Genomic DNA, 15903 nt, shown 5'->3' with positions numbered 1-15903 from the left:
CATCGTACGATCGTTCGACTAATTGCCCGTTGCACGTTGTTTTACAAAACATTGATAGTGGCGCCGTCATATTCAATCAATCTGTTGTCTGTTTCTGTACCGAAAATGTCAAAATAAAATCTACTAACTGACGTGAGACTGATCTTAAATTATCGTGATTCATGTGCACTTTTTACGTTTTGTATTTCACATATCCTTTTTTTTATTTTAGGTTGTTTTTTTAGTTCCTGATTAGTTTTGTCTTAATAACTGTGTAATATGTATTTTTGCACTTCCGGCCTACTTTATCTAATATAATACCTTTTTTTTCTCTTCTCACAGTGGTTGCCTGGAAGAGACCGGTCGAAAGCCATAAGGCCGCCAGTTGCCGTCCTTTTCATTTAATTATGTTCACCGTTTATTTTTCACTTTATATGTATAAGTTGCTTATTAAAAGTAATTTTGATTATATTACTGAAATTTCCACGGCGAACAAAATTTATGTATTAAGAAATCAACAAAATATTTTTTTTTAAATATTTTTATATTACAGAATAATACAGTAAAATCATGTGTTACATTAGAAAACCGCAGTGGTTTGTATAAATGTAACCATAGCCGTCTTGTTTAGAAACGCGATAAATGCATTTAAAAATAAGTTTTTTAATTTAATTTATATGTTGCCTAACTTGACCGGGTTATCCAGCAAATACCTTATTTGCTCTCGATGTACCTTTTATCTCATCTCGAAAAATTACGAAGATAAACACAGAAATATGATACTGAGGATTGCTTTTGAGGGTCAAAGATAAAAAAAAACAACAAAAAATATTTACAATTTATTTATGACACAAAACAAGTCTTACAGACCACACACGGCAAATCTTTACCAGCGCCATATAAGGTGTGTAAAAAAATATAACCTATATACAAATGTTTTGGCTTCTAAACTATTTTATTATATATAAAACTTATTTTAAATTGACACCCAGAGTTTTTTAGAATCCAAAACATGCTTCGGATTGTACATATACAGTTGTGAGATCTCCAGCAGGGTTGCGGAAGTAAACACTTTAATATGTTGTTACTACAACCTTTTTGAAGGAACTGTATTGTCTGGATAGGTATCAGTGTCATGCGGAGCCCTATATTAGAAATCTGAAACCCTACTTTTGAATAATACGAAGGTTTAAACATTCATGATTGAAATATAAAAGCTCATAAAATCACAAAAACTATGAAAGCCTTACATCGATCAAAAAATAATTCAATCATAAGTCGTGCAAAGCAATTTTGGTACACAATTAGTAATTTCATATCGAAATTAGGCCACATAAGAACGACCTAGGATCTCTCTTATAGCAAGTGTCATATTGGTATAAGTTGTCATAAAATCATTCGACCTCTAGGTACAAACATATACACTATATCCCAATATTTTTGAAAAAGAAAAATATTAGTAATTAAAATTATTACCGTATATTATCTTTTGCTTTATTTTATCGCTTCAATTATTAGTAACATTAAAGTTGATATTTGATACATATAACTGACCGCTTGGTGGCGCCAGTATAGTTTCAGTGTTGCCAGATCATAGGATTTCCCCCTAGATTTAGGTACTATAGAAGGAAATAATATTTGGGGGCATTTTTAGGGGAAATTTCTAAAACACGATTTTTTGCTATTTTATATCACGTTCCTGATTTTGGAATTAAATTGCAGTACGAACGCATCATAAGAATAGGATCTGTGTGGTTAACCTAACTAATTGTATATTCGTTTGAGCTGTCAAAGAACGATGTGATTTTAATTAAATACAAATACTAAAATTACATGAAAAGTTAGTAATTATACACTACATAAGCATATTTTTTTTGAATCGCGCTATGGCGCATGCCTTCATCTGCTTTGTGAGGGCATCCTAGAGGATTTTTGGGGGGGAAATCAAATTAGTCTAGGGGTCGCAGAGACCGTCTGGCAACACTGATTAGTTTTGCAACTATCAGTTACACCCAACTGTCAGGAGACAGCGTATCTAAGTAGGTCTCTCGCGCTGCCACTGCTTATTACCATTGTTGGAAGTCATTCGGTAATAGGAAATTCAGAGAATTCCCACTGGCATCAGATGTGTTTAGGGCAATATCTCTATGGTATAATTTGATAATGAGCATTATTTCTAAAGGTTAGTTAACGTGTTTACCAAGCACAAGAATATCTGCTGTTACTTTGTAACTTCCGATAGCGAGGTGCGAATCACGACGTTGTTGTACCAAATGATTTAGTGCTTTTTTAACATTTCACATTCTAAATCTCTCTCAAGTGACAATCTCCACTTAAGCGCTGTCATATGTCAAAGTTCATACAGAAAAACAGCTCTTGAAACTAGATAAGTTTGATTGACGTTACAGAATAACGTCGCTGAAAGCGTTATTTGCAATATTTAGGTGCGAAGAATTCAAAATCCAACTGATCGTTTCCGTCACTCGCTAAGGTTTATTAAAATAAAAAAATATGAATTCAATGATTTGTGCCACGAAAAACAACGTTTATGAATAATTTGTTCAGCCATTTCTAACATCTTCATATCAATCTTCTTGACTATCTGTGTTAACCCTTCAATTGCGACTAGAAAAGTATTGCCGTATATTAAGGTACAAAAAAAACCCGAACACAAAAATAAGTTGATCGAACGAGAGAGACAAAAAACACTTTGCGACACCTCACTAACACCAAACTATTTTGTATGGGATGTCACGTGACTATCGTTCCCTTAGAAAAAGCCAGAGAAATAAAGGGCTGTCAGGCCCCAAAAATTATTAATTTTTAAATCACGATTATTATATTGAATGTTTTTTTAATAAGACATTCCAATAAGAATTAACATCTTATATATCCTACGCATTGGCTTGAATAATTTAGTAAATATTGTGTTTATCATCTATACAGAATTAGCTTAAGGTGTGGGAGCAATAGCTCGGTTTGGCTTAAATTCGGCCTTTTCAGTGTCAAGTGCTTGTTGTATAGTGTTGAATAGTTTTAGTGGAGTTTTCCTGTCATTAAGCCTCGCACTTCGACGTACGGGTGTCACTGTCGGAGTTATTTGTTTACTGTAAAAAAAATATACATGTACCAGTGTTTCCCAAGGTGGGGGCAATTTTAATGTTAAGGGGGGTATTCGAAAATGTATTACATTTTTTAGTAGTGTAAACTCTATGTAACGTCCCTTGTAACGACGAACTCCCTAAAGCGTCGAAAGCAATTGGATTTGGTTGGTTTAGCTTGTCTTACATACAATGATACCCTCTACATAGCATTACAACCACTCTTAATAAAACTTTTTAAGTAAAAATTGCGGAGTTGTGTACGTTCATTTGTCGCTTTATTATCCTAGCCCGCAATAAACTCGACTGTCGGCATCATGCATACGAAATTCTATAAGAAATTCGTTCTTTTGTTTACAAATTTAGATTGCTTGCATGTGTCCTGTTGGTAACCATGGGTCATGACTAATAAGTAGGAGTCGTGGATTATCTAAACGTTTTCTTCCAAAATGTAAAATGCAGTCTCATCAGTGTGGTTACATAGAGTTTACACTGTATATACATATATAAATTAACTTATAGAAGAGCTGGTATTATTTACACAGGTAAATCAAAGTTAATATTAAATGTGAAATAGTATGTCTATGGTAAAATGTTTACGTAATTTTCGCTCAAAGTTCATATTTTTATCAAATAATATGACAATATTTAGTTACAGCATATAAATGCCAAATTTTACTATATGTATGTCGCAGCAAACTACCTTCATTAGCCGTTCAATCAACAGTCTAGCCTCTTAACTAAACAGCGCCGTTTAACTAGCGGCCTGAAAAATATTCAGCCAGGCAGATGACTTGGATCGATGACGTTTCATTACTTGCCTAGCCTGTTGACCGTTAATTTAAATTTAGTTCCACTTTCTGCCACTCTCAAACTCAAAAAGAAACTCTTCAAACTGTTAATATGTCATCGCCAAACCACAACAAGTACAGAGGAAGAGTGTTGTGACAATAATAATGTGAATTTAGCTGTGACTGACGCGAACAATTTAATTAAAAATATTTTTTATGTTAGATGTTTCATCATTTTTTTATACTTCGGTCACATGGTCACTTGTACGAATGGCCTAAACGTTAGCCAGTTCATTAAATGTTGTAACAAACGCTACGGCTGAATATCTTTCAGGCCGCTAGTTAAACGGCGCTGTTTAGTTAAAAAGCTGGGCTATTAATTGACATGACATGGCTGCGACATGTATTCGATCAAAATAATATAAGAAAACAATTGTTTTACCGGATTAAAGCTATTTGTATTATTTTACATAATTTTAAATTTTCCGACGTTTTGCGTGCTTTACAGCGTGCGTGGTCAACGTGACCAAAGCTATTTGTATAATCATAAGTCTATAATATTACAAATAGCTTTAATCCGGTTAAAAAATTGTTTTCTTTCAATGTTGAAAAGCTATGTCAACCAAAGACAATAGTAAAATAATATAATTTTAATTCTTTTATTGCAGCTTACTAAAACCAACGTATAAAATTCGCGTTTGTTATGGAAATAAATTAAAAAAACTAACAAATTCCTCTTTTTTATTTGTATTATTAAATATTATTCTAGATACTTACTTATTCTCTTGCACAGCAAATCTAAGCAATGTACTTTTAAAGACATTTTTTGCGTCAACCAGCTTTGGATCCACTTTCTTCTCGGAACCAGGGTTAATCTTCAACTGCATAAACTTGGCTAGCAGCTGGTCTATGTTCTCTTCTGCCACTATGCGCTGTAAATTTTATTGTTTAATTTATTTATTTATTACATAAATACATACATTATCCTTACAGACTATGTGCATATGATAAAGTATATAATATTAAACATATAATTGACACAATATCGCAACAGTGAATTCACTATGCGAACATACAAATATGTCGACAGCATTCAGCGAAACGTCTTTGATAACGGGGATCTGGACTGCTTCTGGCCCTTGGTATCGCAAATAACCTAGGCCTTCGCCATTGCACATATCTCATAAGTACAAAGCAACCCAGTTCTTGAAGTACACTTGGAGGGGTAACTCAAGACTTTCAGTACGTAGTAGGCCAAGTGTAACTTTCTGGTTTCCAATTGATTGTACCCCTAAGACAAGTAAAGTTGGGTACATTGTAAACACTGTTCATACAATTTTCCTTTATTAAATAAAAATCAGGGTTGGACTACTGGTTTAAGGGAATCTCGAACCTGACGTCATGTGTTCGAATCACGGCTGTGTACCAAGAGACTTTGGTAGTGTGGTAGAAACCAGCTCACCTTTCCTTAAAAAGTCGACGGCGTGTAGACCCTGAAGGACTAGGAATATGACTAATTGAAAAAATAATATCATGTTGACATGACTTAGATTTCGAGAAATTTATCAGCAATCAAACACCTTTGCAGTCATTTAAAATAGGAAATAAATAAATATTTTTTTTTATAATTGTCTTACATTGGTGCCCTTAGCCAGCGCTTGTTCCCAGCACTGCATGGAAGCTGGCATGTCCCCTCGGGCTTCCTCTAAAGCTGCTCTACATTCCCAGTATGTGGCCGTTTCTTGGGCATCTGTGTATGTATCTCTTATTGCACGGAGCCATCTGGCACCTTCTTCCCAACTATATCCCTAAAAATATTAAATACAAATAATTGTACGATAACTTTTTAATTTTAAACCATTAGCAATCAGGCTCATGGCTTTTATCAGATTTTATGATATGAGTTTGAGACAATTAGGGAATGCAAATCCAATAATTTGTTTTCCCTCCGTAACTACTACGTAACTGTTTATTTTAATGTGATAATGAGCAGGAAAAGCATATAGAGATGCCCATGAACACTATCAACACCAGTAGCTCGCAAGTGCGATGCCAGCCTATTCCGGTATACTGGGAATAGCAGGTTCCATAAGTTGCGGCAATTGTTTTGAAATTGCGCTCTGTTGTGAAATGCCATATACGGTATATACGGTGATAGGGATGGAATTTAACATTTAGATTTTAGATATATTAGGGGTTAATCTCTGGAATCGCTGATTTAGACATTTATTTTACCAATAGAATGAAACGTTATATATATTTTGCCACGCCGCGTACATTATACGCCGTACTGTTGCCACCGTCAATGATGCAGCCATCAGCCATCGCTAAAGACGATGGCAAGCGGCCGGATGAGATGTCGTTGATCGCTTGGCAGATGGGACGGACTTTGGATCGAGATTACTCCTTGACCCTCTCACTACCGGACTGACACCCCGGACTTGACTCCATCGGCTGCGCGCAGCGAGTAGAGACCGCGTCTCTGCGCGCGCTGCAGCCCCCATCAAGGGCTATATTACCGCCCCCGTACAACCCTGTATCAGTAGGGCGCGAACCGCCACACCACCTGAAGGGGTCATACGCCCCGAACAGGACAAAACATCCCCCTCGCGAGGGAGGATGTAGCAGTAACCCGGGTGGGACGGACTTTGGAATGGAATGTTTGTATGGACACGTTTGCCCCGTCTCACCTCCCTCGGACAAGCAAAAAAGCTGAGGCGGATGTAGCAACATTGATTATGTTCCCTTTGGAATAGAGACTCTTGACCCTTGGGTCAAGTGCACAGACGCTAAGTTTTGAGTTGGCGCCTGGTAGATAGATACCGGTGACACCAGAGCCGGTGCTTTCCTCGCTCAACAAATAAGTATCGCAATACAGCGAGGAAATGCTGCCAGCGTTAAAGGTATACAGAGATCACAGAGACCGAACTTTTTAAATTTGTTTTAATTTTATTTGTATTATTACTATGTAGGTTAAGATAATTGTGAATACTGCATATTTGATTGTTATGGTGACTAATTAACATGTATTTTTATTTAGATTAGAAAAATTATGAATAAAATTCCGAAAAATGTTTTTTTATGCTATATAAACACCAGTTCTCCGCTGCTATATGACTGTGTTCGCGATTAACTTAAAAAGTACAGCGCGGAATTTATTGACCAATATGTAGAATGTTAGGACGGGTCATGGTTGCCAATGCGAAGCCCTTTATACTGGTTGTCCTTAGAGATAACTAAGCAACGCTAAGCTTCTTGTTAGGTAATATAAATTATATAGGACTAAAAATAAAAAAATACATATTTACTACAAAAAGCATAATAGATATTATATCAAACTTATAGCATAGTAATTCTTTGGTTAGATGTAGATAAAACTAATACATTGTACTTACATTTCTTAATATATCCGTCAAATCATTCAGAGCACCCAACAATGCATCGTTCACCATTGGTGATTCATCAGAAATGACTGCCGTTTCATAGCTCTCATTGAATTCCACACTGTCCAAATTACTTGGACTCCGCCACTTATTGATCAGCTGTCCATTCAACTCGGTAAACGATTCATTATCACTATCATTTTCCAATGGCTGGTTTTCCTTATCTTCATCACCATAATCAAACTTTGGAATATCAAACGACTGTTGTATGCCAAAACAGTGTAAATGCTGGTATGTATCAATAGTTTTTCCACGTTTTTCTAACCATTTCACCAATTTCAATCTCATTTCATCTGGATTAGTCAATGGTGTTTGGAATTTAACTTTTTTCTGTTCGCTCTTCACTGCTGATACCATTTCTTGGATGTTCTCATCTTCATTAATGTTATGCAATGATACTTTGTTTATTTTCTCTCCGATGGATGCCCATCTGTGTATGCAGCTTTTAAGTTGCCCTTTGTCAATTTTCTTAAAGTGTACAGCAGATATGGATCTTCGAACTGGCAGTTTAGCTCTCTGGCTTTGGTCAAATGTTGTATTGCGTCTGTTTACTATTGGAGGAGCAATTGGTTTCTTGTCGTGTTTAATATTATGCTCTGTATAAACAGTTTTCGGTTTATAGAGTCGATCAAAAACAGATTCTCTCTTTCCCAATGTACTTTCTATAGTACTTTTTCTGGCGACTGCTGTATTAGTCGGTATGAAACTCTTTCTATTATTAAGTGGAGGTTTCGTTGGAACAACAGATTTTCTTAAACTTGCATTTTCTTTAGCCTTAATACTTGCATTTAAAAGTAAGCTTACAGTCTTCTTTTTGTCCAAATCTTTTGTTTCTACCTTCTTAATATTCCAATTGACATGCTTATGGTTATTCTTTATATCCATCTTCTTAACAGCACCATTCATATTTTTTTGGATATCCTTTGCTTCTGGCTTTTTAAGATCATTCACAATATTTTTGATTTGAGGTTGTGTTTTTTTAGGTATACCACTAGGATATTCAGTTTTTTTGAGAAGTACATTAGAAATGGTTGGTTTCTTTAGAGAATTTAGGTTTTTCTCTGATTTTAAATTATTAATAAAATTTGGTATATTTTTTGGAAATGCCGCATTTTCTGAAGCTGATCTTGATGCATTGTTTCTATTTGTTTCATTTTGTCCATATTTTTTAAGATTCAATTCTCTTAACTGAAAAACATACTTTTTGTTAAAATAACAAAATAGGTAATATGATAATAATAGGTACTTTCTGCTTTAGCCATCTGAGAAAATAATAAGCAATTCCAATATCTTAGGATCTCTGACACCAGTTACATTAGTAAGAACTGAAAAGTGTTAGACAAAGAACAATAAGAAGTATAGAAAATGTGTGTACCTTCTGAATTCGAGCCTGAACTCTTGCATCTCTATCTTCTCTTATTTTTTTAATAAAATCATTTGATGCCATCTGTAAGTAATAGTAATATCTTTAAAAATACTTCATTATGGCATCTAATATAATATATATGTTACTGGCACAAATCAATTAATTGTGCTCAATTCCTTACATAAATCTTTATATCAATAGACAAATGAAATATATAATATTTAACACTGCAACATTTAGTGTATGTGTATAATTGTTTTTTTACTACTTAATGTAATTTAAACATTCTTTAATTGAATAAACTTATCAGTTTATAAATGTATATGTTATGACAATGTTTAACTTTCTAATATTATATGTTGTTTTTGGGTGTAAATGTTAATCCAATTGGCGTTATTTTTTTTATAAATCCAATTTTACAACAAAATAAATAGAATGTATCATTTGTTTTGTTGTAGGTGGTGGTCCACATATACATTGGGAAAGTAGTTATCCGTCTATATTTCAAAATGTTTGCTGTATAAAATTCGCTATAGAAAATGCTTTTAGGCGGGAAACGGAGCAGCATTCTATATTCCTTAATAACTTCCCATCGGCATTGTAAATTATTTATATTAACCTTTTAAAATCTACCTATTATGTTATATATAACTACTTCATCCAAACGAATGTTGATTCGATCATATGCTATGGTAATTCACACCATCTAAGCATAGCAGAATTTCTTAGATGCAAAACAAGATTGCACCTATTAGAAAAATAATTACTTACTTTGTGAATTCTTAAATAGTGCTCAAATCCACTTCCTACTGATGAATCGTATATAACTCTTAAATTACGAAAGAATTTAATAAATTATTATTTATAAATATTTTTGACACAAACAATGCAACTCGACGGTTACAATAGTTTTGAAATAAAAAAACAAAACAAGTCGAACGTTTCAATTTTCAAATTTGAATCGGACGTTATGTCTATTGTCATATTGTCAATTTGTCATCGCCGATCGGTGAAGTTGTTACCTTCTGTCCAGTGTTGCTATCCTCTATGACACTAGTAAGCATGGTCAAATCGAGGAATATAATGAAATATTGTTTTATATAAAAAAAGTAACTGCTTACATTAGTTAGTTATAATTAAATTTAGATAAAACAATTTTTCTGTTACACCATTACATTTCTGATGTTTTTGTTTCGTTTGTCCACTCCATGCTCGAAATTTACCAACATTAAGAAATTCAACTGACACCAATGTCAATTGACAATCGTCTGTCATTAAAGTAAAAGCACACAATGTTGGTTGCATTGCAGTGCTAATGCCCGGCTAGTCACGAGTGCGTTAAAAGTTGCATTTGAGTCATAATTTGTGAATTTTCTTAGTTTAACGGATTTATTTGTGCCATTGATAAACAGGTGAGTACATCGTTATTATCATTAATTATGTTTTCCAACACCTAGTAGCCGCATTTGCTTTCACATATGTAAAGATACAGAAAAAGAGTAAATATTAAAAGCCGGGCGTGCAAAATCTTATAAGTTTTTTGCAAAACAGGTTCTCGCATACCTTTTGTTTTACCAACTTAAGGCTGCAGGTAGCACAACCTCGACTATAAACAGCTTGTCTAGCTGGAAATTTATACCGACAGCTGGTGTGTTCAAAACAGAAAAAATCAATGTTTTGTAGTAATTATTAAGAAAGAATAACGTATGCTAAGTATATTGGAATATTTTTTTTACAAATTATAGGTATCTAGGTAGTGATTGTTTATTAAAATTGTCATGATAAAAATTATGCCAATAAACCCATAAAATATAAATACATTATATATAATGTGTAATTATTGAAACGCTACGTGGTTTATCGTCATATAAGGAAACATAAATTACATGTAATCTTTTTCTATTTGCGGAATATTGTACCGACGTCGCTAATTAATTTACTTGTCATTTTTGTTATGTTTGATTAATTTGAAACCTTATTTTTTATTCTATATAGTCAGTTTAAACTCAGTTTATAAGATGATATTTAATTATTTACAAAAAACACAGGAAACCCTAAATGAACAAGAATGAAAATGTAATAGAAAATGACACCCAAAATGTAGAAACATGAAAAATGAATTAGAAAAAACAAGCAAAAGTATATTAACAAATTAAAATTTACTTATACACATAATTTTAAAGGGAATAAAGCTAACTGTCATTCAGTTAGTAGTGTTATTATATCCTCATTTTTAACTAACTTTAATTGACAAATTTATTTAAATAAATTAATTGTGTCTAAAATATTCACATTTAAATACTTGTTAGAATCAGTGAACATCATCATAAACAATGTTGTAACTTTGTAATGTATATATTAGTATGTATCAATTATTTTATGTCTATAGTAGGTACCTAGTATGTTATTGCCAATTGCTTCCAAATAGAGGCTAGGCAGAAGCATTTCAACAATAGTGATGTCATAGTATGACTAATTCTTATAAGACTACTGCACTTCCAAAAATGTTTAATATTTCATATTCAAATTTTATCAATGTTCTATACATTTTGTCACATATAATGAAGATGTTGAATATTTCAAAACTCACATTACATACACATACTAAAAGTCTCAAAGAATATCTTGTCAACCTGTCCTATGCTGATATAGAAAATATTCTTATTGTGCACAAATAGTTTAAATATAAATTTGTGTTATGTAAAAATCATATAGGTAAATACAGTTTATATGTTAAAAGGGAATCATAGTGTGGGGGCCAGTGCACTTTACTTTACCTAAATATCCTGTATATTGTGTATAATAAAGTTTTTCTTTTTCTTTATATGTAGTTTGTCAATAACATCCCCATGGATCAGTTATGAAGTACCTTTAATATTATAATTTTCCTCCTATTGTCTTATTTTATGATTCAATCATGTGTGGTCATTGGCATGGTCGCCATTAACTTTAACTATATTTCAACATGCATTTTGATCTATAAATTAATTAAGACCAAATCATGTTGCTTGTTTATCACTAAAATTGGGCTATTTTAACTTCATGGTTTTTAAGGTTGAGGTGTGACTGAAATTTCTTGTATGTGTTACAGTATGTGAACATTCTTAATCAGATTATTTTTTAATAGTATTTATTTTCTATTCAGTTCATACCAAAACAAATTTGTTTTCATATGTGTTTATATGTACAATGTATAACAAACGATATCGCACACTAACACATTGTCGACAATGACCCGTTACAGTTGATAAAAAGTAAAATTTTGCACCATACATAAGCAATTATAAACGAGTTTTGTTTAAATAAGCGAAGGTCGTGGCAAGGCTTTTGTCTTATGGTTAGGACATACAATAAGAAATAGGGATTAGTAGGTATATTTTTATATTGTCATTTTCATAGTTCACTAATACAAAGTTCATGAAAATCATTAAATGAATTCGAAATGATAAATATTTTAAACTAAAATTAAAGGCCTCTTAAAGGTAAAGGCGATAAATGTTCTTAATTGTAAATAACTAATAGAATCCATGTCTTGTATAAGAGGCGTCTATAAAAATTTCCATTTCTTTGCCAGCAACTCGTCGCCCTGTTTTTGTTTTAAAAGTCCGTAGTTGCTGACGTATTATAAAATTCCGTTAAATCAATATAAGCTTCGTTTTCATTTCACTTTCTCGCTCTTAAGTAATTCCGTGTTCACATTTTGGCCGACATACTAAATATTTAATGAATAAAGTTTTACTTTCTAAAAAGCCTGGGTTCTCTTAGCGGGAATACAATTAAGGTGTCTGTTGGTGGCCCGAAGGATAATTTGATAATTTTTGAAGTGAAACTTCTTTATCGGCGTTGGAAAAAAATGACCGTCACATTTTCCGGTTACGCGTCACATTTTTCCGTTACGCGCCATATTTTTCGTGTTCCTACCACGGATTCGAAGAAATTCAAAAATATATAATAACGATAACAATGATAGTAATAATTCTATTACAATTCATGAAATTGTGTACTAATCTTAGTAGTAATAACGTAAAATGAAATAATTGTATTACTTGTATTCATGTCTATCATAATAAAAGCCTTTCGTAAAACTTTATCCAATTTAACTTTATTTAATCAATTTCTGTAAAGTTGCATATACATATATCATTTTTCGAAACATAAGGTCATAAAAAGTTTCACTTCTTACGTGTGTACACGCACACATTTTTGTAATGTTATTTAAAAAATGACTTGCTTATTAAAATTGGTTGTATGTATACAAGAAATGGTTCCTCCAGCAATGTGTATAGCGGGTACTAGAATCAAGTTCTCGGTATTTTCGTGGTGATTTTTTAACACGCATTACAGTATAGGATATTATACAAAAATCGGATACATCCTAAAATTTTTGAACATCTTATAAAAAATAAAAAAAAAAACCTATTTAACTTTGAAATAGTATTTAAGGAAGGAAATATAAATGTCAATAAAGGACTATGTACTATAATTAGACATTGTAATTAACTCGGATGATTTAAAAACATGACTGCGATGTATGTAGACAGAAAATATTAAATGCCTGTTTGTTTGGTAACCAATCAATTGGCTGCACTCGACACTTGGCAAATGCCAGCCGAGATAATACTTTTATTAGTACTGTTTAAAAAAAATAACTTCGGCATTTAGTATTTGGTTTGTTATGGAAGGGCTGGGCATCCTGTCAGGTATTTTTATTTAGAATAGTACACTTTGTCAAATAGTATCATAAAAAATCTACCGCATAATTATCTTGCATTCGAGACAATTATAATGCGGTTAAACATTAAACAAACATGGCGTTTTCAGGATTACGTAAGACTGTGATAGTATTATTTACAATTTTAAAGATTTTGCATATGACGGTGCAAAACAGATAACAGATATATTAATGTTCTATGGTATTGATTAAGAAAGTGAGCCGTCATCTACACTCTGTGGCAAAATAACTGACACTACTTTATACAATGAATATTACAATGAGGTTTTATTAGTTTGACGATGTATTGACTTAGCTTTATAATAGATGTGCCCGTACCTAGTAATTCAGTATTCTGGAGTATTGACTCCAGAAGACTATTGTATTGACCTTATTACCACAAATATATATATATATATAATAATGATAATTATACCTAATTTATTCTTTGATAAATTTACAAAATATACACACTTAAAATAAATGTACCTCATATTCAGACCTCTCATTGAGTATAAGGAGGAGACCTCCTCCAATTGGCTCCATCTCTCTCTCTCTCTCAAATGTTTTGAGCATTTTTTCTCCCAATCCTCTCCACCAACTCCCTTAAGCTCGTCAGCCCACTGTGGCGTCCTCCTTTTTCCTGGTGGCCCTTTATACAAAGTACATATTTAATACTACATAATCAGCCCATTTTGCAAATGCCTATAATTAAATAACTTATGTTAATTCAACTTTCATTGAAATTTTAGACAGTTGTACTGGTATAAATGGTGGTTTGCAATAATTTCTGCAACGAAACGACTTTTAATTAATACTGTTAATACTTTTAAAGGCCGCACTTGCGAGCATTCTGGCGATGTGTGTCCATGGCGATATCACTTAACATCAGAGATAAAGATAGATAATAGAGAAAAAAAAACTAGAGAAACTAACATTTTTACGAACAGAAAATAATTCAAAATGTTATATTTAAAGTAACACAAAATGACAGAATTTTCTATTAATAAAACATATGTCCGGTGAGTGGATAATGTTCTGTGCGTGATCAAGTAAGCTATGTAGGTGATTAGGCGATTATATGAGTTCGGTTATTAATAAACATGATATTGATTTCATTAGCTCTCAGAGAAAGGCTCACACGCTCAGCAAATTGACTGAAAAGACATGATATAAGATCAAAGTTTCTCTTGCACTGTATAAACATTTACGTTTTGCATACATGTAACAAATACAAGGAGTATTTCCTAACCAATTCGACTTAAGGTATTTCTAGAAAAGAGCGTACCAATTATTAAAAGGCCGGCAACGCACTTTCGGCCAATGTGAGTGTCCATGGGCAGCGATATCACTTAACATCAGGTGAGCCTCTAGCCCGTTTGCCACCTGTTACATTAAAAAAAACTGTTAAAATTTAAATAAAAGCCGGCAACGCACTTGCGAGCAATGTGAGTGTATGAGCGGCGGTATCTCTTATCATCAGGTGAGCCTCCAGCCCGATTGCCTCCTGTTACATAAAAAACTGTTAAATTTTAAATAAAAGCCGGCAACGCACTTGCGAGCAATGTGAGTGTATGGGCTGCGGTATCTCTTATCATCAGGTGAGCCTCCAGCCCGTTTGCCTCCTGTTACATAAAAAAAACTGTTAAAATTACAATAAAAGCCGGCAACGCACTTGCGAGCAATGTGAGCGTACATGGGCGGCTGTATCACTTAACATCAGGTGAGCCTCCAGCCCGTTTGCCTCCTGATTTGCTCCTCCCTAACATCTTTTAAAACTTCTACGTAAACATTTCTTAACCAATATTCTGCTCAATCGTGACTTATTCTTTTTTATTGCATTGTAGTTCATGATCCGTGAGATAAGCTTTTTTGTTTTTAGTTTATTTTATTATTATGTTTTTTATTATTTTAAATTAAGTTTGATGACTCTATAATTTTTTTTTGAGATTTCGTTATACACTTCATGTACTTTACACAACATGTTTGTTTAGTTATTTTCCTTACTAGGATAGCCTGGATGAGATCGCTAACACGATATGGCTCGTTGCATCCCTTATAATTTAAATGTTATATGTTTTTGTTTAATGTAACGAAGTGTAAATAAATCTATGCTATAGTTGATTCATGAGAAAGGCTTACATATAAATAGTATAAAATTATATAATATAGTAAAAAATATTTAATTCTTCATGGTTTAGAGGTCACGGTTGCCAGACCGTGCTTACAGTATAAAACAATTATCGTTCCGCTGGGCGCAATACTAAGGCCAGCCATATTTACACGATTTACGTATAGTCCTGCAATTTTGGATGAGATTATCTTTTACTAAGAATAAACGAACATGCGAGCATATCTAATAACGTAGATTATCATTCTTTTACATATATTTTCAAAATTGGAATACACCTTGCTAAGCCGAATTTATACAAGGACGACGTCATAAAGGGCGTGGCAGTTGTAGCGACTAATTATATCCTCGCACGCAAACCTATTTAGCACCCCAAAGTTC

The 15903-nt window shown here is 33.1% G+C and overlaps 2 protein-coding genes across 3 annotated transcripts in view; one reads left to right on the top strand and one right to left on the bottom strand.

Annotated features, from left to right (window-relative positions):
* Nucleotides 1–805: 805 nt before the first annotated feature.
* Nucleotides 806–9611, bottom strand: LOC123717122. Its single transcript, XM_045672941.1, has 6 exons — nt 9452–9611; nt 8690–8761; nt 7267–8502; nt 5509–5679; nt 4649–4803; nt 806–3086 (listed from the first exon to the last, which is right to left on the bottom strand). The coding sequence occupies exons 2-6, from the start codon at nt 8759–8761 to the stop codon at nt 2933–2935; spliced, it is 1788 nt and encodes a 595-aa protein (XP_045528897.1). The 5' UTR covers nt 9452–9611; the 3' UTR covers nt 806–2932.
* A 357-nt stretch (nt 9612–9968) lies between these two features.
* LOC123717074 (juvenile hormone esterase-like) overlaps nt 9969–15903 on the top strand; it is a 29774-nt gene continuing 23839 nt past the window's right edge. The window contains exon 1 of one of the 2 annotated variants that reach the window (XM_045672860.1): nt 9969–10092. The gene's annotated coding sequence lies outside the window, so the exon portion shown is untranslated. The remainder of the gene's footprint in view (nt 10093–15903) is intronic. The other variant, XM_045672861.1, reaches the window with a different exon arrangement.

The sequence above is a fragment of the Pieris brassicae genome, chromosome 12, assembly GCF_905147105.1.
Source record: "Pieris brassicae chromosome 12, ilPieBrab1.1, whole genome shotgun sequence".
NCBI classification, from domain to species: Eukaryota; Metazoa; Arthropoda; class Insecta; order Lepidoptera; family Pieridae; genus Pieris; species Pieris brassicae.
The sequence above is the reverse complement of the archived record's forward strand: the minus strand, read 5'-3'. Positions and strand labels throughout refer to the sequence as shown.